Here is a 26,168-nt window from a genome sequence, read left to right on the forward strand (position 1 = left end):
ATATACAGTACCTATCCTGTACATCTTAATATATTAATTTTTATGATATCAAATATTTGGCTTTGATTTTTTAAATAACTAAATAGATTATCAAAACTGAGAATGCGTTGAAAAAAGTGGCCATCTGTTGGCAGTACACGCACACTATTAAATTAGTATGACGTTTGGCAAGTGTCAATCGTAGCTGTCAGGCACACCAAGATAATAAAGTTAAAACTTTATTTTTCTCGAAGAAAGTGGGGACGAGCTGACAGTAATATAATAAACTTCGAATAAGATTCTCGGAATGTAACGCAGAAAAGTTGTTAAATTGTTTCGTAAATATACTTGTGGAAAACTTTATTACAACGGTATATTACTAATACACTACAGACAAACAATAGACGATATTAAATTGTCGAAAAATATTTGGCCCAAGATTATATTATTGTTTGAGTTTTAAGGTACCACCCACACATATATTCAAACTGAACTAAGTTGTGTTTCGGTTTGAAGGATGCCAGTGTAACTACTCAAGGGATACAACATATCAGTTCTCAAGGTTGTTAACACATTTGTATTGTAAGGAATTCTTAAAATTTCTTCCGCTGCTCATGTCTATGGGCAGTCGTGATCACTTACCGACAGAATACCCAATTTTCCTACTTTACCACACAAAAAAATATAGTGTACTGTATTTTACCAAATGTTATGTAAAAGAGTTACCATATGGTTTTTACGTGCTTATGATCGTAAAATACTTAGTACAACTGGCAGCAGTTTCACATAGGACTCAACTTCTTTTCTTTCGGTGATAAAAAATTTTTTTCAGAACCAAACCGAGGGTCCTATTCTGGTTCTGGAGACGTGGGATTCTAAAAGTCTGTATAATTGTAATTTAAAATTCCATCCCTACCTTCGTATACCCTCCAGTAACTCACTCTGTAACTGTAGGAATAAAGAATATGCCTCTGTTGAGGAGGGACAAATTGAAGGGACTTATACTGCCCTTACTCTTGCGTTCATGGCACGATTTAACCAGGCACGATAGCTTGCGTTAAAGCTGTTGAAGATAGGCCTGTCAGCACATTAACAAAATCGAGATATCTCTTGAACTCCACCACTCTGTTTTTGTGAGAAAAAATGACCACAACCTACTCCTGCAACTGCAAACCAATTAATGAGTTTCCAATTTTTCTTTATTGTACCACTGAATACTTCTCACTCTTAACAAACGTAAGTAATACGAAGTAGTCAAGGCTACCAGTCTTGTATTATATTGTTTGTAGAACAAAGTGTATTCGCTTTTATATATATTGTGTAGCTTTGTACATATCTAAGATGTAGATAAAAGCTCCAGGCTAAGACTTTATTCGAGAGAATGTCGCGGACTGTGTGCAGTGTCGACTGAATCGAAAGTTGAGATTTTCAGATCTTTTGCATTTAATAATTAAATATTAAATTTCAAAGACTTCTCTGCAAATTGCAATTATATAAATTAATTTATATCAAGATATTAAATATGAATCATTTTGTTAATTTTTTTTTTCACTTAATTGCATTCCAAAACTTAAACCAAAATATACATAACCCTTATTATAAAAGCAAAAATGAGTTTTCCCTTCCCATGCAAACCCTCCTCCCCCTTACCTCTCGAAGGTAGGCGAAGCCGTAGTTCAGGAAACTAGTACTAATATTTATTACTAATTGGTTTAATCCTTACCATCAATCAACCTTTTCGCTTCAAAGCTACTGATCCAATTATAAGTATTTAACCAATTTTAGTACCAAATGAACCGTTACTTAATGATGAAGTTATTATCGATTTAATTATATTAAGCTTACGAGTTTGTTTGTTTTTTTGAAGGACCTCATCTCATGATCTACTAGCCCGACTTGAAAATTACTTTATAAAATAAACACTTCCACCGGTTCGGAAAAAAAAAACTCTGACCTGAGAAGAACTTGCGAAAGAAACTCACGAAGTATTTTTTTTTTGTCAATTTTATGATTTAAAAATAGTCAATATGAAATATTTTAAATTTGGTAACAAAGGCATTTTGAACGCATTCTGAGATCCTTTTGTAGAACCGTATACATTGTCCCACAAAAGATTTGTTGACTCTATGTAGTCGAATAAGTTGAGATTTTTCATCAGATAGTCCATTTATTTAAAAAAGATAATAGACCATAAACATGAGTCTACATTGCGTCCGATCATGAAAATAATATCATCACATAATATGTCAAGCAATCCCCGATGTTAACGAAGTGAAACTAGATTAGTTATATTTAACCAAATTTACGAAGGTCTGATCGCATGGATGAGTTAAACCCTTATTAAAATAACAATATATGTTTTATTAACAACCAGATTGATTGTATTGTAACAATATATATTGGAGTCACATTTATTGATAGCAATGTTCGCTGCAATCCTTGTAAACGATTGCTAGTCTTAAACATTCAGCGTCGTCATATATTTTTCAATATTATTGGCGCAACGTTCTTCTTCAGCTATTAGCAGATTTTATTCGTTTCGCTCTCGCCGGATCAAAGATGAAGCAAAGTTTACATTCGTTGCATCGTTGATCGTATGTCTAGATATAAGGGCACAGATGCCGGGGTAAAAGGTTCTGGTAGGGCCGTTAAAATTTACTGGATTCTTCAGCCGATATTACATATACGAAAGGTGGATTACAAACGCAACAGAATTTTATTGAAATGCACATGTATCCGAATGTTTTTTTTGGGAATTGGGGAATCTTCAATGGATGCATAAAAAAGTTTCCATATCAAGGCGCTTGTAAGAATCTACTCGCATAGAGCACATTTTGATTTTTGATTATGATTTATTTAATAAGACGAGTTCACGTCCACGACGCAAAGAAGTCACGAGATTCTTTCTATTTAAGTATTAACAAGACAATATTATACGACGAAAGTAAATGTATGTACACTGCGACGTATTCAATTTGCTTGCCTTTTATTTCTCTCAATAACAAAGGAGGGAAAACAAACACGATGGAACATTCTAGTAGAAAACAATATGGCCGTTTGTTCTGTTAAAACTTATGAATAAACAAATGTTCGCTGTGAACATACCGATGGCCTTTTTAATGCGTTGGAAGATATAAGGAATTTTTATCATATAAGTTTGGGAATGTGAATGTGAATAGGGATGAAATAAGTTAGACTTAGTTGTTCTACCAATTAAGCAACGTTTGCAAAACTATTGCAAAAATGTATGCTTTTCATTTGTGCCAAGTTCTTTTGTGTCGCGATTTTTTTTATTAAAACAAATAAAAAGTAAAAAAAGTGACGTATATATAATTAAAGTGATTCAGCTTAAAATAAAACTTATAAAATTTCATAATTTCTAAGCTTGGGTTTTTTTTTTATAATCTAACTGTAATTCACCTCAATAGATTGTAAACTTCCGAAAGAGAATGCGTTAAATTGTAAGCAGTATGGTACGGTTCACAATCTTTCAACAGTTTACGAGATAGATTATAATCTAACGGTATTAACAATGTTACGGAGACATATACCTACTTTTTTTAATGAGTTATTTTTTTTAAAAGATAGTGTTTTTTATCTAAGTAAGAGAGAAAGAATTGAGACGGTAAGATGCTTTAGAAATTGATATTGGTCCTCTTGAGATGTCTTCCACCAATTTCCAATTTCATTCCAATTTCAGTCCAAGGTTTGAACCAATGATCTCAGAAACTTTGGCCTTTATCGGCCAATTTGAATATACCAATTTATTGCCAAATACAATTTTATGGCGATGAAGTTAATTACTATCCTTATATAGGGACAAAACTAGTCGTTGGATCGACGATATCAAGCGTTGATTTGGTAAATGGACATATACCCACAGGACGATGTTGCAACCATTGAAATCTGTGATTATTTGTATTGATACTTGGTGGTCGGTGTAGGTACTAGCCACTGATCAGATCTTCCTCCGCCAAACATCAGTATCCAGTATTTTGCATTCCGATTAACTACAAGCACGAGGAACATAACATCATAGATCAAAAAGTTGGTGACGGATTGGCGATGTGAGGAATAGTTAACGTTTATTACAGCGCTATTGTCTAAGGGCGGTGGTGACCACTTACCATTAGGTGCCAATTTGCTCGTCCGCTTACCTATATCATAAAAAAATTGAAATGTAACAGTAATAAATGTAACATAAAACATACATTAGCCTGTAAATTTCGCACTGCTGGGCTAAGGCCTCCTCTCCCGTTGAGGAGAAGGTATGGAGCATATTCCACCATGCTGATCCAATGCGGGTTGGTGGAATACACATGTGGCAGAATTTCGTTGAAATTAGACACATGTAGGTTTCCTTACGATGTTTTCCTTCACCGCCGAGCACGAGATGAATTATAAACACAAATTAAGCACATGAAAACTCAGTGGTGCCTGCCTGGGTTTGAACCCGAAATCATCGGTTAAGATGCACGCGTTCTAACCACTGGGCCATCTCGGCTCAATATATGTAAAGCAAAATTAAAATTAAACTCAATTCAGCTATTGAGTCAATTGGTCAATCCAAATATATGTCTGATATTAATCAAACGATTCAACCTAAACAGAGAGCTTTTTCATTTAGAAATGTTAACATACAACAATACGAAATTATTTTTAGTTTCTGTTTAGTTGCAAGTTGAAAAATATTTTGCCAAATGTTCGTATAAAATTCAGATCGTATCTAAAAAAGTGTCTCATTGAATGCCCTTTTGGAAATCAATATCACACATGTGTCAAAGTTACATCCAACATATGCAGGTATCCTTACGCTATTTTCCTTCACCATCTAGCACGAGAAGTAAGAAGAAAATTCAGTAGTATGTGCTCGAGTTCGAATCAGTTTTCGGTTAAAATTAACGTAATTTAATCACTAGACTATCTTAGCTCTCAATAGATAGAGTTCCATTAATATCTCTTCGCTTTTAAGAGATTGCAACAAAGATATGACCATTGCATTAAATAAAAGAGGATAGGTCTAACCGTTGTTAAATGAAAAATTGTTACAAAGATCTTTGCTGTAATTAACGTAACGGTACTTAAAAAAGGTCAAAGAAATGAGTAGAATTTCAAACATTTAAAGGCCAAGAGGATTGTGAATACTTTTCATACTCGTATTTCAAAGGTCAAAAGGTAATACAAACGATTGCTAAAATTACATTATTACCTTAATGAATACAAAACGGCATTGAAATACTATTCATTAAAGTTATATTTATATGAGAGAATATTTAAACAATGTCCTGTCCTCTTCTTGAAATGTCAAATCGTTTATATCAGAAAGAGACAAATCCCTGTTTAACAATACAGTGCTAAATATTGCCGTTAATACTATATTTATCTATTATTAGCTGACTTCAAAAAATGAGGAAGTCACTTTGTTGTAAGAAGTACAAACGAATTGAGAACCTCCATTATTTTTGTTATTAAAATTTCATTTTTCGTTTGAATTTAAAGCGAAAGTAAGTACTAAGGGTGGAAAATACGGAATAATTTTTTTGTATGGACTCAAATTTTGTTTATAGAAAATTATTTTAATATTATTCGAAATCAGATTTTTTTACGTTAAAATTTTATTAATTATTACAAGTAAGTATAATATCTTCAGTAATTTTGGAAACTGAGTTTTACGAACTCAACTTTAAGCGCCATTTCTTAATAGTACCATTTTGGTGCTTTAGTCTTTTTGCCTTTGCAATGACGATATGCTGCTCTCTATAGAATTAAAATAATATAATAACCTACCTACCGAACCTGCCTACTTGTGTGGCTGATTTGCTCTGATTATATGTTTATTTAAATATATCACAACATAACTAAAATACGTATATTGATTTTTTAAACACTTCGTAATATCATGTAATACATTTGTATCTGAAATTATTAGTCAAAACATTAAAATGTAAAACGGTAATATGTGCAGAACAGTTTCAATTGGTGGTAACGTTTTGTGCAAGCCCTTAACACCGCCAAACAACAATACTTAGATTTGTTGTGTTCCGGTTTGAAGGGTGAGCGAGCTAATGTCACGAATTCACAAGAATCACATCCTAGTTTCCATGATTGATGGCAAATTGATATGAGGATTGATTAATATTTCTTACACTACCAATGTCTATGGGTAGTCGTGGCCACTTACCATCAGGTCAAGATGCCAGTCCGCCAATAAGAGAACACGTTCATGCGAGGATTAAGGAGTGAACAAATAATTTGGAGTGATTATCGGGAAGTGGGCGAATGTTAGAAAGCTAGAGTAAGTGTTAAGCTCCTTTACTTTATAAGTAAGACACAAAAGAGGGTAGGAAATTTCGACAATTGTAAAGCCGATTTCGAACGTCCCTTACGTGATACGGCTAAATTATTCAATTCAATACTTCAATCGTTACGCGGTAAATCGTATACGTTATGTAATATTCATACACTTTCGTCTTTCGACAGACGAAATCAACGCTCGTTATTTGTTTTTTGAAACCAAGGTCTTTTACACGGCCTATAGTACAGTGAACTGGCAGAAATCATCACGTAGGGATAAAGGTGCCTGAAAGGGACGTAACCCTTTCAGACACCTTTTCCTCTCTTTCTATTTCTCACGATCTCTTTCTAATATATGCTTATAATATTCATCATTATCATCAGCAGCCTGTCAATTTCCTACTGCTGGGCTGAGGCCTCCTCTCCCTTTAAGGAGAAGGTTTGGTGCATATTCCACCACGCTGCTCCAATGCGGGTTGGTGGCAGAATTTCGTTGAAATTAGACACATGCAGGTTTCCTCACGAGGTTTTCCTTCACCGCCGAGCACGAGATGAATTATAAACACAAATAAAGCACATGAAATTCAGTGGTGCTTGCCTGGGTTTGAACCCGAAATCATCGGTTAAGATGCACGCGTTCCAACCACTTGGCCATCTCGGCTCACTGGACCATCTCGGCTCGCTATAATATTACTTAGTTTTTTTTGTCATTTCATTATTCTTAAATTTATTTATTTCATCGTGACTTATGTAATACAGAATATATAGCAAAAGCAACTTCGTTCGAACCGGGTGTCCCCTGATACCTCTCGTTTTTTCTTTCTTGGGAACCGAGAGTAAGATATAGATAAACAAATCCTGACTGTATTTAAAGAGGATATTTTTGTGCAAGCCTGTGTAAGTAGTTACCACCACATATTCTGCCGCTAAATAGCAAAACTTAACATTGCTAAGATACGTCTGCACACTGGAGTCATAGCATATTAATTGAAAATGCAAAGAATGGTTAAAACTTCATACGGTTCTAATTTGTATAGTTGGTGTTAACTTATGATGAAGTGACCCATTTTCCAAACTGCCTAGTTATTTGGAATAGAAAACATATATACAAATATTATCCCGTTTTCCTGGAAAACAGTATGTATAGGAAAAAGATGTAGGAGTTTATATTTCAATAGAATAAAGTTAAAATCTTCCAATTGGGCTCAGACATTTTGCAGGTAATCGCAATATATAAAAAGATCGCTTGAAACGAGCGCGGTTCGTTCGCTTGTTTTCGTGAATCACATCGTTAAAATTACTTGTATTTTAGTGATGAATTGCTCCATTTGCTATTCAAAACATTTTGGTAAGTTTTAACAAAGTTTTATTTAACTAGCAATATTTGACAGATGATAGTGCGTTTTTATGGTCAGCTTGGCCAGATTCTACGCCCTGAATTGACACCAGACGAAGAAACTCTTCAACGATGTACAGCGTTGATACGACACACGAATTAATATTTAAACGCCAACTCCCCACCCCATCCATCAACGGAAAATTAGTCTTGAAAGTTAAGTAACAAAACATATTATCAGGAAAAATAACTATGTCACAATTAATAGTAAATACCAATAGAATGTTTAAGCTAAAAATTGAAAACTTAAATTGAAATTCTACAAATCGCTGGAATGAAAAGATAAACTTAATTTAGTATGTATACTCAACAAGTATTTATACTCAACAAAAAGGTCACACATTAGGTCCTAGGCTCGAAGTTTTCTACTAAATAATCAATGGATGAATTGTTTTCATTTTTTGGCAAATGGCGACCTGATGCGATATAGGTACGAGTTGAAATGTTCACCATCATAAACATTGGCTCTGTTAAAATATCGAGCATTCCTCATATCACCAATGCGCTAAAACTTAGGGAGCTAAGATGTTATGTCTCTTGCACCTGTAGTTACACTGGTCCACTCACCCTTTAATACAGTATGTGTAATGTCGGAATACAAATTTTATTGCTGCCCAGCGATGGAATGTCCACATAGTAAAAATGGAATTGAATTGATATTGTCGTAATTCATTAAATATGTTAAGTAATAATGAATTTTTTAATATTAATATTAAGATTAAAATTCCTTTATCTTTTAAGAACGTAATGATTTAATATTTTTATACTGTATAAGATCATAAAATATTGCATTAAATAACAAAATTTAATTGTTATTTAATGTCATCTGCAATAATCTAAAGATGAAAGGTAAACAAAACGTAGCATTAGCATTAGCAGCCTGTAAATTTCCCACTGCTGGGCTAAAGGCCTTCTCTCCCTTTGAGGAGAAGGTTTGGAGCATATTCCACCACGCTGCTCCAATGCGGGTTGGCGGAATACACATGTGGCTGAATTTCGTTGAAATTAGACACATGCAGGTTTCCTCACGATGTTTTCCTTCACAGCCGAGCACGAGATGAATTATAAACACAAATTAAGCACATGAAAATTCAGTGGTGCCTGCCTGGGTTTCAACCCGAAATCATCGGTTAAGATGCACGCGTTCTAACCACTGAGCCATCTCGGCTCAAAATGTGAATAATACTAATTTCTGAGTTTCTTGCCGGTTCTTGTCGGTAGAATCAACCTTCAAAATATATTAGTTTTATATATATGTTTTTTTTAAATAACGATTCTGACGTGCTAATAAGAGCCTAACTAAATGATGTATATTTTGATTTCGATTTCGAAAGTCACTCACTTATTTCAGATTTAGATCGAGATTACGATAACACGTTTCTTTTGTGATAAATTTTGAATGAAACCATAAAAATGTGAGGCAGAGTTCAAAGAAATTACAGCGCTCACGTTTAAATTAATGCAGCGCCATTCAGGCAAGGTTAAAGAAAGGTTAAACATTACACACCTCATGCATACATACAAACATACCTCATGACATTTAAAAAAATTAAAACATTTAAATATTTTCAAGCGAACACAATAGAGCGGAGCTAAAAAAAAAATTTATCATCAGAGATGAAAATTTTAGATACCAAAAGTCGAAAAATTATGGTTTGAATGATGATATTATTTCTAAGGCCATAAGGTACAATTTTGATAACGGATTCGTCTCGCTTATCAATGATAGCGATAAGAATTATGAAAACAAAGAACTTCTCCATCACAACGATAAACCAAACGTTATCAAAATGCAGCCAACACTCGTCCTTGGAAGAGATAAAATGAAGTCAAAATTGTACTATGTGTTTTATTAAAAAGTAATGTTAAGAGCTGCTAGGGTCCAGCTGGTTGGAACACGTGAATCTTCTTTGAAGATCCAATTTTCATTTCCCTTTTAATTTATGCTAATATAACTTATAATCATAATATTCAAATAAAGGCTTTATTCGAAAACACACTGCCAAACATAACAAAAAAGAAATTAAAAGACTCCAAATTTAAATGGGACTACACGAGAGATATTTGCACCCAAACATAAAATATTTTTCTAAATCTGTAAAAAAAGAAAAACTACTACTTACTTTTTTTTTAAATCATTTAAAAAATGGCAGTTAAATTCAAACAGTTAAATTCAAAACATGCCGAGGAAACCTGCACATGTTAGATAAAATTGTGCATCAGCTAACCTATTGTAATTGGAACAGCATGTAGAATAAGATAAAGATATACCATTTGAGGTAAAGCCTTTTATTCGGCAGTGTTACTTTAGTTTTTTTTTTTAATTACAAAAGATATTACAATGTGTTCAATAAAAATCATAATGATACTCGATAAATATTGCTTAATCTCATTCGATTATTGTCTATTTGTTGGCGCTGTAAGAAATATTAACCATTCCTTACATCTCCAATGCGTCAACGATCTTGGGAACTAAGATGTTATGTCTCTTGTGTCCAGTTCCACTCGCTCACTCACTCGTCAAACCGATATTACCAATAACTTGGTTGTTGTTCCTGGGCTTTCTAATCTGTATAATAATTTTAAATTCTGTAAAGAACATAACATATTCATGTTTTTTTTACATTTACAGAATATTGACAAGAATGGTTTTCAATATTAATAAGCACTGTATCTCAAATAAATCGATCTGTGTCAGTTATCATACGTTTTTTCCATTTATACAACAAGTAGATTGATAACACAGTGTCCATAAAATTGTATCTATTAAAGATAAATACAACATCAGATTAATCTTATCTCTGTCTATCTATTATTTAAATCTCCTAAACAAACTTGTTGCCTAATATGGGGTATACTTCTGCATTAAATATTTAGCATTTTAATGAAATAAAATTACTACTATAATATAATTTGATTTTTTTTTTCTATCTCTACTTTTAATCGTTTCACGCACATCAACACATTGTCACCACGAAAGTCACTCACTCACACTAAAAGACACCGATGATAATTTGACGTGAAGGGGCTCGCCATCGCGAGTGAATAGATCTTTACTTATTAAGTTATTTGCGTTGAATTAAATAAATTAAAAAAAAACAATATTAAAAATAGCCAGTCCGATCATTTCTTCCCCAACTTCATTGGCATAAAGTTAATAATTTATTTGTAAACAGCGTTACAGAAAATTATTTTGCAATTCAAAATCAATTTATTTTTTTAATCATGCAGTTTTGAATTATATTATATGATTTACTAGCTGCGCCCGCGATTTCGTGCGCGTTTGAATTTAATAAAAAAGCGTGACTTTTTTATTATTTTACATATAATTCTAAAATAAAAGTAGCCTAAGTTACTCCTTATTACATCAGCTATCTGCCAGTGAAAGTCCCGTCAAAATCAGTCCAGTCGTTCCAGAGATTAGCCGGAACAAACAGACAGACAAAAGTTGTATACATACCGTGTATACATACATATGCATATGCATTTAGTAAAACGCGTTTATTTTATATGACAAACAGACACTCCGATTTTATTATATGTATAGATTAATTATTGAGATATATTCTCAAAATAAACATTTTAAGTAAAACAGTCTGAAAGATCAAACCCAAACACTAATATAATATTATTTTATAAATTTGATATGTTCAAACAAAACATATTTACATTTAAATACCAATATCAGAAACAATGTCACTCAACATGTCTATCTTCATGTTTTTTTATAATATAACAGGTAAATGCATTCTACAGGGCTTATCCCTTGTTCTCTTCACTGAAAGGGTAAGAGGAAAATCCTTCACCCTGCCCAAGTTCTTTTGTAAATAATAAACGTTTACAAACAATGAAATATTTAAATTTCGAACGCTCCACTAATGTTCAGTTCTTGAAACGCTGGTTTTATTCATTTAGATTTAATCTCAACGCTCATTGGTCTTCTATAGCGTCATCGGCCGTTACCGACCAATCGGAATTTAGATTTAAGCGAAATAAGTTAATTGGGTTTTGATCAGCGTTTCAAAAACTAGAGGGTTACTTTTTTAAATATATTTTTTTTTTTTACATATTAGTTATACAATATTTAGTTTTAAAAAAAACAGTAGTTTTAAATATATAAAATAAAAAGCTTCAATTTATTTTACAAATGTAAGAATATTCTATTACGAGATTATTGAACTTGATTTGTTAGTGTCTAGAAGTAATGTCCCAAGGCAAATACTTCCACTTCTCTTGAAGGGAAGATTTAAAGATTATATTCAACAACGCTGTTTTTCTAGCACATCGAATGAAAAACCTGTGGTACGTATTTATCATAATTTGACAATCAATAAGTAAGTTACATTTAATAAAGGAATTTGATTTTTTAATTATATCTGAGAAGATATACAAATGTTCCGGCTTAGTTGAGTAGCATATTAACGTCCATCCATCCAAATTTTCGAATTTATAATATTAGTAAGAATCGGTTCTCCAATCCATTCCACGGAACTATTCATAATACGAGTATTCATTCAATTAACAAAATATAACATCGAGTTGTCAGCCCAATCCATTCAAATAATGGAATTATTTAAGGTTCAAAGGGAATAATTAAGATTTTTGTACGGGAATTTATACAAAGCATATTTTTAAACGGTATTTTAATTGTTATTTCAAACACAGATTATTAATTTGCCTTTCACGTTTGTTCGTTTAAGCAAATATATATTATTGTTATATTAATTTTAATATTCTTATGGAAGAGAAATATCTATATTGATATTATAGCGTAAGTCTGTCTGTTCCTTCCTACATGCTTAAACCGCTGAAACGATTAGGAGGATATATATATATATATATATGTATGTATGTATGTATGGTGATTGTTTGAGTCCCGGCAAAGGACATTTTAGGCTTTTGAAGGTTCCGTACTCAAAGGGTAAAACGGTCCCTATTAATAGGCCTCCGCTGTCCGTCCGTCTGTCTATTAGTCTGTCATCAGGCTGTATCACATGAACCGTGACACTTGAATTTTTTAAAGATGGTGTTATTCTGTTGCCGTTAGAAAAACAAATACTAAAAACACAATAAAATAAATATTTAAGTTAGGCTCCGATACAACAGACATAATTTATTTGGTGTTTTTATAGATTACGGTACGGCACCCTTCTACCTAACTTTCTTTTTAATTCACCTCCTACCTCCTCCCTTTTTTTAAGTCCTCGTCGGTGTGGTATCATATTATTTATAATTCTTATAACAAAATGTGTTATTTAAATGTACCTGCATTTGGCAAGCCGCATCACAATTGGCTTAGTAGTTAAGCGAAAACGTAAAAAACAAACTCATTTTCGCATTTATAATTATAATAAGTAAGTGAACAAGATTATAGAATTGATAATAATATCTAATCTTCGTATATTTTATATATTGAATGATTACTTCGTGTGAATTGGAATCGAGCGCTTATTTTCATCTAATCGATTTAATGTTTATTTTTATCTGTGGAATAAACGACAAATTTATTATGATGTCGTTTTAATATTAAAATAAATAAATTTATGAGCTTAAACTGTGATAGCAATACGATTAAAAAATTTAAGACATTGTACTGCTTAAAAATGGTGCCATATTGAATTAAAAATCTATATTTCAATTAATATGTATAAATATCAACATCACTCAAAATGAGGTTTAGTTTCTTTATTCTAATGATACTCAATGTATCCTAATCTGTTCAGGCATTTAAAATTTATACAGCATGAACATTTTCTATCATCATCAATCTCATAAAAAAATCCACTTTATCATCAGATGCTTATTAAACTAAATAAAATTCTCATATTTCTCAAAAATGTAAGGGTCACTGAAAAAATATTCGAACAGCAAAAATTTCGAATAATAATCGTCGTAAAGACAAGGAACGTGTGTATTTTATTTTTAATCCCATCGAGTGGGTTCTATCATTATTCGAATTTGTCCAATAAATCTCGGAAACGACAATTCCCAAACGACATTTATGTGATGCAAGTCAAGCAACAATCAATAAAGAAGTTTGACTTACGGCCAAGAAAGTTTTAAGAAATTCGGTCAAGAGCTACCTTACAGGAAATGTTTTTAACTTTAAATTTTAATATATGTATTTCGAACGAAACTATTGAGAGAATTGTGTCTTGTGCAGATCGTCCAAAACGGAACTATGACGGCTTGGGTGAAAACTTCACACGATAAAACTAGTAAAGTAAAAGTCTGTATTTCTTATCGTCTCCTCGAGAAGATTTGGACGCTGCTCCAATGCAACCTGCATTGCACACGTGGCAAAATTTAATCCGACACCACAATGTTTTTCATTACCGCCGATCATGAGGTGAATTATTAACGCAAATGTTTGCCCTGATAATTTAGGCACCCAAAAATTCTCTTATTTATTTATTTATTTATTTATTTAATCGATACACCACAGTATTTGAAATATAGCACTTAAAACAAGAATACAATAAAATGACAGATACAATTTCAAACACTTAATAGGTATATACAGCATTAATAGTTACGTTAGCCTCCAATAACAATTTTTTTAACAATACTCTATTTAATAAATACTACAGACTGCAATATAGACGCTTATTAATTATTTAACATTTAAACAATTAGCAGAAAAATTAAATGAATTAAAAAAAAAAAATAACTAACAATAATTACAACAATGACAAATTAATTCTCTTGTCAAAACGAGTCGAACTTGATTGCAAATGTTCATAAAATTAATAGAAAGATATTCTCATAAAATTTTGAACCGTGTTTTACTGTGTTTAATTAAGGTATGAAAGTACTTTTTTACTGAAGATCGAAGGTACATTACATGATGGATAGGAAACACTAGTGAAATTTTGATTTTGATGGTACCTGGATATCAAAACATGCAGGTGTCAGATTAAGTAAGAAATAAATAAATAATTAAACAATTACAAACAAGGCTTACACTATGTATTGTATGTTTTAATCAATTCTGTAATAACAATAATTTAATTTAAGTTATTTTTGAATTGTGTTGATAACATTGATATTAAATAAGAGGGTACTTGATTTGTAGTGAGGCTTATATAAGTGATAGAAGCTCGGTACTTCGACTTTTACTTTACACTTTACTCCTCTTGAAGCAGCAAGGTGCTAACATTTAAGGTACGATATAATTTTGTGATATAGTATAATTGTTATTGCTTGTTAAATTATTGATGAATATATGAATTGTGTTTTTGCAATTATCAATATACAAAGTTAGTATTATATATACAAGGTTAGTATAATTGTATTTAACTAACATGACTGTATTTTTGTAGAATCTACATTCCGAACCGGTGGTAGCTTTACTTTAAATAGTTTGTTAAATGACGATTCAAAAGTGCTTGTAAAAGCCTACTTGAATAAAGTATATTTTGATTTTGATTAAGGTAATTGGTGTTAATGTAAATATTAATTGATACAATATTACGATTACTACATATTTCTATAAATCTTTTATTGTCTTATAACTTTAAAATATTGTAAAATAATAAAGAAATAGAAATTATCTTAAAATATCCTGACATAATGTATTAAGTCCCTCTATAAAAAAATCTAAAACAGGCACATCGAACAAACAAAGTTGAAGAGTAGAATACCTTTCGAAAAAGGATATACCTAAACCTAAGCACGAACAACACGTCTGTTCACTAGAAAGATAGAATAAAAAAGGATTAAGGAATTCTTAAGTGGTAACCCGATTCTTCAAGGACTTCGCTGTGTATCATCTATCAAGTCAAGTCAGGTCTGTCTGTTACCTCTTCACGCTTAAAACATTGAACCGATTTAGATGTAATTTGGTGGGGAGATAGTTCGAGCCGAGATGGCCCAGTGGTTAGAACGCGTGCATCTTAACCGATGATTTCGGGTTCAAACCCAGGCAGGCACCACTGAATTTTCATGTGCTTAATTTGTGTTTATAATTCATCTCGTGCTCGGCGATGAAGGAAAACATCGTGACGAAACCTGCATGTGTCTAATTTCAACGAAATTCTGCCACATGTGTATTCCACCAACCCGCATTGGAGCAGCGTGGTGGAATATGCTCCATACCTTCTCCTCAACGGGAGAGGAGGCTCAGCAGTGGGAAATTTACAGGCTGATTATGTATGTTATGTTATGATAGTTTGAGCCCCCGGGGAGGAACATAGGCTACTATTCTTAATCTACCCCTCGAGTGGGTAAAATGTGGAGTGCTGAAATGTGCTATATGTAAAGTTTTTTAAATTTCACGCGGGTAAAGCCGCAGGTTCAGGCCCGTATTATTTTCTGGCAACTTGAAAACGTGAAAGCGTAGCAAACAGACATACTCTTGCATTCATAATATTAATTAGTATTATAAGTTTGCAATAACTGCATCATATGTCTAGTAGCTAGCCGATAAGGCTACATATCCTAAGGTCTTGAGTTCAAACCGGAGTTTAAATTCACGATAACTTTATCAGGATACCCATTTCTTTTGTAGACGAATCCTCTGTAACAGCATGGTGTCTAGAACTTGGCACTGTCAACATTGCCTCACATTACCGACGACTCCTACGATTACTTGCGGCCGTGACTGATTACCAGGCTATCTGATTATGAGAGTAAGGCAAGCCCTGCGCTAGCAAGTCAGACGGACACGATGGCACCATCATCCAACTAATAGCATTTATTGGTTATTTATTTATCAACAGCAATTGTTACACCTATTGAATATTGTGATTGAATGGGTGTTTTGGGAAACGGTAATGGCTCCGTTATGTTTAGTGGTAAAACAAGTATATCTCTATTGAGTCACGAAGGTAGACAATTTAAGGTGGAGGGGAGTGCCTTCGTAAGAAAAACGATCTATAAGTCATAATGTGATCCCCTTTGACATAAAACATTTCGTGAAAGTAGATTCGCGGAACTATACCACATTTCGTATATAGGACAAAAAGTTGATATTTTTTTTATGTGATTTTTTTTTCACGGCAGACAAAGCGTCCGTCATCGCAATGCGACGTTTCATTTCACGTTCTATCTCGTCGGTTTTAATACATTTCGAAAATGAATTCACAGATACTATTACTATTATGACATGACAAAAATATCTATTAACCTTATACTTTGGTACCTTACAGATTCATAAGTAAGAATATTGTTTAACCTAAAACATAGTCGTATTAATTACAAAAAATATAAATCAAAGGTTTCATTTTTTTCTCATAGACTGGCAAATTGGCCTGATTGAAGTGGTCACCACCGCAACTTTAACACTGTATAAAACCATTCCTTAAAATGACAGTGCGTCACCACCCTTTCTTCTTTGGCAGTGGAATATTTATATAATTACAATATAATCCTGTTAAGCATCTTTTGCCAGTTAGATGAACTACCATCTTAGGTATTTGGAAATTTGGAGCTTGGGAAACAAATTATCGCCTCGCAGCCTCTTTCAAATACTAGTATCTGATTCGTAACTTTTCAAATACTAGTATCTGATTTGTGTCTAACAAGACAATGATCATGAGCAACAAGAATTCCACTATCCGTAAGCAAAACGAATCGTTTCTTGAATAAAGTAACTGAGCATTAAGCAATGTCTCTAAACCTTAAAAATTGGGACGTGAAGATGATATAATAAGACATATGTTCTTGCTAATATAATCTTATTAAGGGATTTTATAAGACAATTTTGTCAGTTTATTTAGCAATTTAACGAAGCTAATAGGACGACAGCAAAGCTAAATAGTAATTACACGCAAGAGAATTACGCAGGATTAATCCTCGGTGAAATGTAAACTTTTTTAATTAATCCAAGACTATTTCATTTTATGACATCCTCTAGATTTTTACTATAAATTTTCATCATATCCTAGCCGAAAGACGTCCACTTCTAGACAAAGACATCCCAAAAGGAAAAATGATTGTAAAAATATGTATCAAAGGGGCTGATTTCTGAATTACGTTTCGCTTCTTACGTTTGGTTCACCCCAATATAGGGTCTCGAAAATGAAAATATAATGTTGACATTTTCGGAACGTTGTAATACGTGTCAACACGAACTACGGGTGTGGTTTTTGGGATCCAGAGTGTACAGCATAATGTACTTGCCAGTTGGATTGGCGATCGCAGTAAGATGGCCGAAATACGAAATACGAGAGACGAGATGAGATTGGGTGGTAATATTCGTCGTCGGCATAACATTTAGTTTTGTTTCTCTAAATTACTGTAACGTAAAAGATACGAAGGAGTTTTATTCATTTCTTCGGTATTATTTGAGAATTTTAGAAATTATTTAAAAACATGGCATATGCTCAAAGATTTCGCTCAGTGCAGGATCATGAAAATTTGTACTCGAGAAGAGACACCTATATCCACGAGTGATTAAAATGGGCTAAATAAGATGATGATAATATTATAATAACCTACAACGAAGAACAAAACATATTACATATTAGTAGGTATATAGACAGGCAAAGTTTTTAAGAACTCATATCAGTACCCTTTCCTAATCTGTTCATCAACAGATCTTCTTGTTTTTTGTTTAATATTGACGAGCTGTAGTGTTATCAATAAAAAATGGATGCAGAATCAAAATATAATTTATTCAGGTAGGATGATAAAATCGCTTTTGAATCTTCACGTTACGTGTGTTAAATAAATCGATCCGGAAAGTAGATTCGTCCGAGAAAAACCGGCGATAAGCCCAGTAATTTATCTTTTCTACCATTTTAACTTAGTAAGATATTGTTTATTCTTTTTAAGAACATGGACAGAATTGTATGTTATGGAAGAGCGGGCCCTTCTGTCACGAGTATTATATTATGCTCACTAGAGGGTCCCAACCTTTATTTGCTATGTACAACTTGATAAAGAATAAACTATTTTTCATTTTTTTTTTTTTTTTAACTACATATTATGTAATGAAATAAAACAATAAGAGTAGAAACAGTAATTCGAAACTTGAAAATTTATATAATTTATATGTTCACTCAAATTTTCATATTTTTTAAATAAGTAAGTAACCATTCGTATTTTTTAAATTACTACCAAAATAAGTCAAATTCGGGATCATACCATGTCTGTTTTAATTGTATTAGTTAGATTTGACTGATGTCTTATGTCAACGGCCTTCCTTATAAACGCGGGTTATTTCGCAGGTGTTGGTTAAACGCTGAATGCTCTCTTTCCGTGATTATTGATTTTATATTCGTAAGAAAGAGACAACATTGTTTACCTAATTACCCCATAAATAGCTTTCTTAAGCCTTTTTAATACTATGCATTATATTTCACACTTAGGCTATGTAATACTAATATTAATGTTCGTATGTATGGGGTAATCTCCAGCGCTAATGGTCCAATTCTATTTTTTTTTCACTGTTAGAAAGCTACTGCGAATTGCTCTTGAGTGCTATAGAATATACATTTTTTTATATAATATTATTTTCTTTATTAAGAATATGCAACCTTGCAAAAAATCAAAATATCCTTTATTAAAGTAGGCTTTTACGAGCACTTTTCAATCGTCATTTAACAATTATTTTTTTTTTTATGTTATATGTGGCAAACGAGCAGGAGGCTCACCTGATGGTAAGTGACTACCACCGCCCATGGACATCTGCAGCACCGGGGGGCTTGCAGGTGCGTTGCCGGCCTTTCAATTTGGCTTTGCCTTCCAATTGACCACGGAACTGAACGAGACTCGAAACATCGACGCCAAGTATTCCGATACTAACTGTGGCGGCTAACGGAATGTTCTTGAATCGTGGAGATACGACAAATGGTGTTTTTTTGGGGTTGAAATGGACTAGGTTTAGCCGACCCCAGTTCGAGACTTTGTTTAATGAAGACTCGATTTCAGACATAAGTTTGCTCCGGTTTTCTTCGACGTTTTCCCGAGAAATATTAATTAAAAACTATATTAAGTGTACCTACCACCGGTTCGGAATGTAGATTTTACCGAGAAGAACCGGCAAGAAACTCAGTATTTACTCTTTTTCAACATCTAAAAATACAGTCATGTTAGTTAAATACAGTTATATATGTTTGTAATACGCAAAGCTGGGACGTGTCAATAATTTGGTAATTCCGTCTTAGATTAGAGTGCACTCACTAGATACGAACTCAAGTTACATTAAAGTGTTTTATCTATATTTAAATATAGATTACTTGCTTTCCTTTGAGTACTCCATTACGATAATTTTATAGTTTATAATTATAAATGATAAGGAATTATTTCTATTGAGGACATCATAAGTAACCTCTTCGGTGCCAAGCCCTCCTGTCCTCTCGAGGAGAATAACAGCCTTTTTCACAAAGTTATATGACAAAATTTCATCAGACACAATTTTAGCTTTCTTTAGGATGCTTTCCTTCACCGTCGAGTATGAGATGATTTACTTAAATATTTTTTATATTAGATAAAACGTATAGCAATTAGCCACAGGGCGGGGCGAGCCGAGATGGCCCAGTGGTTAGAACGCGTGCATCTTAACCGATGATTTCGGGTTCAAACCCAGGCAGGCACCACTGAATTTCATGTGCTTAATTTGTGTTTATAATTCATCTCGTGCTCGGCGGTGAAGGAAAACATCGTGAGGAAACCTGCATGTGTCTAATTTCAACGAAATTCTGCCACATGTGTATTCCACCAAGCCGCATTGGAGCAGCGTGGTGGAATATGCTCCATACCTTCTCCTCAAAGGGAGAGGAGGCCTTAGCCCAGCAGTGGGAAATTTACAGGCTGTTTATGTTTATTATGTTTACGGGGCGATAAGGTTTACTTAGTCTTATTTATATACTGATGTTGCGGATTCATAAGGTTAAACATGTCTGGCCCCACGCACTGTCTAGAATCCAAACATATAGTTAGTATAGAAGACTACATAAAGTTTTAACAATCCTGTAATGATACTATAATATTTAAGTTCGTTTCGAGGTCCATTAATTCATCATGTATAGCGCCAAAGCAATGCTAGGTATTATGATGTTCCTGTTTGAATGAGTGTGTATATAATTTGAGTGTTATTATTGACACATACAATGGTATAAAATATTAATTCACAATGGTAGCAGAAATTAAAAGACATATCTTGAATAACACCTGATATTACTTGGTGGTAGAGCTTTGTGCAAGCCCGTCTGGGTAGGTACCATCCACTCATCAGATATTCTACCGCCAAACAGCAGTACTCAGTATTGTTGTGTTCCGGTTTGAAGGGTGAGTGAGCCAGTGTGACTACAGGCACAAGGGACGTAATATCTTAGTTCCCAAGGTTGGTGGCGCATTGGTGATGTAAGGAATGGTTTATATTTTTTACAACGCCATTGTCTATGGGCGGTGGTGACCACTTACTATCAGGTGGCCCATTTGCTCGTTCGCCTACCGCATGAATGTTTGCTTTAAGTAAGAATTTAATAATCATAAACCCAATAATTATGATCAAAATCAAAAGCAAGCGATTTAGTTTGAGTTCAGTTATTTTTCTTTAAACATTGTGGTTGAATTGGAATCTTGACTGAAGTTGATATTTGAAATCAACAAAAAAAAAAATTGCTTGCAATGTAGTAAATCAAAATCAAGATATTATTTACTCCAAAAGGCTTTTAAGAGCACTTTTGATTCATCGTGTTACAGTTTTGAATTAAATGTAAAACTACCTTCGTTTCGGAAAGTGATTCTACCGGGAAGAATCGACAAGAAGCTCAGTAGTTACTTTTTTGGACTATTTTAATTACTGATATACTGTATATCAGTATAAAAACAATTAATTTTTTGTATATTCTGCCTAAAAATCAATATGTACACGTTTTTTATCTTATTTATCAATTTTGATTTCGTCATAAGCTTTTAAATATTTTAATAGACCAAGTTAGGAATAACTGAAACAATTGGTTCATATATAAAAAAGTTAAATTCGTTCCCCCGTTCTTGAAGTCGGTTAAAAGAACAAAGCGTTCCTCAACTTCAATGATAAATAATGATTCTTTTACCCAAATATACCTGAAATTCACGTAAAATGAATGAAACTAGTTAGAAGTATTCAATGGAATTCAAAAGTTAAAATCGTTAAAAAGACATTTTCTGAATGAGAGACACTCTCGCCGCTCGCTGGAGAGCTCTTCAGTTATTTTCAAAGTATTTTATTTTAACGTACCACGATTTTCAAATGTAGAAAGAATTGTGGATATTTCTTTTTTTTTACGAAATATCAATACATTTATTTTTTAAATTTGGAATATTTTTGGAACAATGTTTACAGACAATGTATTAATAATATTTTTTTTTTTTATAAAAACAAATTGTTATATAAAAATTTCGTGTCTTTGCTGTGGATCGTTGAGGAGTTCTTTCGTCTGCGAATCAAGCAGTGCTTACGAAAAAAATGCTTTGTCATCGAAAATTAATCAATATGTACAAGTTCAACTCTTAATTATGTTATGACCTGAACAAACTAACAAACGTACATTGCTAGTTAAATAATTAAAAAAATATTTAACTTGGAAAAAGTAAAGTGGAGAAGAAGATGTAGATTGCTCTTCCAAGTTGCTTCAATGATGATTGTATTATTACACGGTACTGGCAAATTTTCGACACAAGTTTTAAAACACAAATAAAGCACATGAAGGTGAGAGGTGCTTGTCTTGGTTTGAACTGGCGATCGCTAATATAACATCAATTACATCATTAACATTAGTCAAAGTCAAAGTCAAAGTCAAAAATCTTTATTCAATATAGAAGTGTTTACACTTGCTTATTGATTGACAAAAATCTACCACCGGTTCGGAATTTAACACCTCGGACCTGAGAAGAACCGGCGAAAGAAACTCAGCGAGATATCTTTTTTTTTTTTTTAACCATTATTATGTACAATGATAATTATATTTTAGTTATTTGAAGCAGCCTGGAGGCGATCATTTCATTCCCAAGGTGTGCAGTCAACTAAAAAGTCATTAGTGTTGTAATATCCTTTAGCACACAAACGCTCTTTAACGATTCTTTTGAATTTTATAATTGAATAATTTTGAACGTTTTCTGGGATCCTGTCGTAAAAACGTATACATTGCCCCAAAAAATTAAATAAAAGGCCTTAACTAGATATAAAAAAGAATTAAAAATAGTTACTGTACAAATCATGACTGCGTAAAATCGTGGCAAGATTGCTAGCATAGTACTGGTAATAGATATTTTAAACAATATTACGGATAGGACCAGATTTAGAGTACTTCAGAGGCACTATTTTTTTTTTAAGTTATTTTATTTATTGACAAAGTTACAATTCAACTTATCACTAAGCACTTAATATCTGATGTTGGTAACATTCAAAGCGATACCTATACACTAGAAAAGCAATAGAAATTATAAATTAAAAAAAAAAACAACCCAACGATTATTTTTTTATAAATAATTATAAAAATGATGGAAAGTTTATAAGTATTTATAGAGGCAAGAGAATTTAATTTGTTTCCATTATTCAAACACTCGACTAAGAAATATTCAATTTATTTAGAAAATAATAAGGGATTCGTTGCCTGCGGGCCTTGAAACCTCTTCATCCGGCGCTGGTCCTATAATATATAGAATAAGTAAATACGTGGTCATTAGGCACGCAGTTTTAACTAAAACCCACGTCGCTGCTTGATAGTATCAAAAGTAATCAATCTTTACGATATGCAAGGTTTTATTCCGCCCTCAAACTTGATCGCCATACGTCTTATTTTTATATATAAAACTACAATTATTATTAGCAAATTAATGTTTTATTTTTTAGACGTAGGTAGGATAGGGCAAATGGAACGCCTGATGGTAAGTGGTCACCACCGCACACAGAACATAGCGCTTTGAGAAATAATAACCATTCCTTTATTGCCAATGCGACATTAATCCTAGACACTAAGATGGTATAGCCCTTGTGCTATAACAATAATACTGAGTACTGCTATTTGGCGGTAGAATATCTGATGATTGGGTGGTACCTACCTAGAAGGGCACGCACAATGCCCTCCAACTAAGTATTATTTATTTTCTTAAAGTTATAGTGTGACGGTAAGTGAAAATTAAGTTTGTTTTCAGTTTTTTAAACCAAATAGTGATTATAAATGTACATTTATTTTCTTTCGCTGACAAATCTTGGATATAATTTTTTCATCCGCTATAGTTTTGGCAACGTTTCGTTTGTAAAGCGCCCAGACCGACGAACATATATAGAAATATGTTGACATAATAAGCTATGTCTTGCTAACATCAACATAATTTATAATCTGTCTATATCCGTCTTGAAAATAATACACTACATACATAATCGGTATAATTTTGATAATTGAAACTTTAACAAATAAATTATTTATACGATAATACTTAGTACCTTCCGCGGAAGCTGTATTTAACGATATTGGGGAGATTCAATGAAGTTTTTTGAAAATTAAAAATATTATATATTTTGATATGAAATGTCTATTGACACGTCTTAGGATTAGGGCTGGTTAGTATAACACAGTGATTTTATCTCTTTGGACTTATATGCCGTGACGGCAAACGTCATGACGCTCTCGTATGCCGTCATATAGGAATATGCGGACAGTCTCCGCCGGTTTTCTGTATCCGTTGTGTGTGCGTGTTGCGTATACCATACTATTCGTTACTATAATATACAAATTATCTTGTTTTTTTTCTCTATGTTTATTTATTTATTTATTTTGGTCAATATTTATGTGTTAGTTTCCGTTCAACATTAAATGATTTGACCGACATCAATTTTGAAGTTTTACACCTGCGACCCGTGACGGCGACTTTTTTTTTATTGCTTTTTTAACTTATAATGTCAATAGTACCGACTACCCCTTTTATATAATAAAACTATTTTTCTTTATGTAATTACATATACTATATATTATATTGAATATCAGTTATGTATACAAAATTAAAATAATTGTTTAACTTCTATCACGATAACATTAACTGGTAGTTACTTATTTTTCTATACATTAGAATAATTACAACATACTATTATTATAAAGTTATTTAATTTTTAATTAATTAAAAGGTAATTCTCTTAATGTGTTATGATTTTCTTTTGATTTAGAAAAATGTACTTTCGCGAACAGGTCGCGAACCTTTCAAACTCCCTTCCTTTGTCTTCCGAGCATCGTACTCCTAGCTACGATGTAAAGTTTAAATTAATAATAATACTAGAAATATATGGAATATTCACTTAATTAAACACCTACATTTAAATTATAAAGTATTTTTTTTTAATATATAAATTAAAAAAAAAAAAATTTGAAGAGTTCCGTTAAAATAATATACCTATTTAGAATGTTTTAGATAAATTACGTATTGTGATTAAAATTAAAAAAAATATCGAACAACAAGACTATCACGAACGCTTTGATACGAGATATCACTGATAACGCAATAAGATTAGATATGCGTAAATATATCTCAACTCACAACGAAGAAATCTTAAAATGAAGTTCATTGTCACAATATCGAAAAACTATAATTAAAACCGACCTGCTTGACTATCAATCTCGCGACTCGAGGGCTGGCGAAGGTCACGAAGCCGTAGCATTTTGAGACACCAGCTCTGTCATAGATGACCCTCGCAGCTGTGACGGTTGCGAAGCCCGAGAAAAACTTCCACAGGTCTTCATCTGTCGTCGTCAAAGAGAATCCGCCAACAAAGATTCTGTTATGAATGACGGTACCGAATTTCGGGGCGTCTGATGGAGGCAGGGTGTCATCCGTGTCCTCCTCGGGAGAATTGAGCAGCGCCTTTAATTTCTCATGAGGATCTGTACTTTTTCTATTGTTCGAGGTGAGCTCTTCGACCATGTGAGCACAGCTCGCGGATTCGCTTCGTATGTAACGCTTTACACTTTCCATGATTGTATTTAGTCTATGTTTAATTTAAAACATGTTCCCTTGTTTACTACACTAAAAAAAACTCTAGCGACAACTAAACGGGCACTAACTCACTCGAAACAACAACGTGTACTGCCTCGTTGTGGCGTATCGATTTTGACGGTAGGATATTGTTATAGATACATATGTCTTCGTGCGTTGCGCGGTAACTCGCAATCTGAATGATTTTTTTTTAACTGATACTTAGACAACGAAGGTAAGAGATAAGGTTGTGTGGTTTGAGATTTTAATGATACGCACTAAAAATAGTGTTTGAGCTATTGTCGACCGCTATTTTTACTAGTCGAGGGAAATAGGTCATCAGATCGCGGTTAGATGGGTTCTTATCTAGGTATGATTTAGCCTTGATTTGTTGATGATAGATGGCGCTTATTTCCAAGGTCATGTTTTTTAGCTTAATAGTTTAATATAATATAATAGAAATTGTAACTATTTTTATTGTTTTGTTTTACGGGAATGCGGGAATAATATATTTTCATTTTAATTTGAATAAGAAAGTCACCAATAAGAAAATAATTAAAACCTATCATTAAAAGCAACTTACTACATAATTAGCAGTTTC

General features: G+C 32.9%; 1 protein-coding gene across 1 annotated transcript in view; it reads right to left on the reverse strand.

Moving 5' to 3' along the window:
* The window catches only part of LOC113398497 (protein boule), a 38,887-nt gene extending 12,965 nt beyond the window's left edge, over nt 1–25,922 (reverse strand). The window contains exon 1 of the mRNA XM_026637258.2: nt 25,196–25,922. Within this exon, the coding sequence (XP_026493043.1) occupies nt 25,196–25,567 (372 nt within the window). The 5' untranslated portion in view covers nt 25,568–25,922. The remainder of the gene's footprint in view (nt 1–25,195) is intronic.
* Nucleotides 25,923–26,168: the final 246 nt, after the last annotated feature.

This window comes from Vanessa tameamea, chromosome 26 (genome assembly GCF_037043105.1).
Source record: "Vanessa tameamea isolate UH-Manoa-2023 chromosome 26, ilVanTame1 primary haplotype, whole genome shotgun sequence".
Taxonomy (NCBI): Eukaryota; Metazoa; Arthropoda; class Insecta; order Lepidoptera; family Nymphalidae; genus Vanessa; species Vanessa tameamea.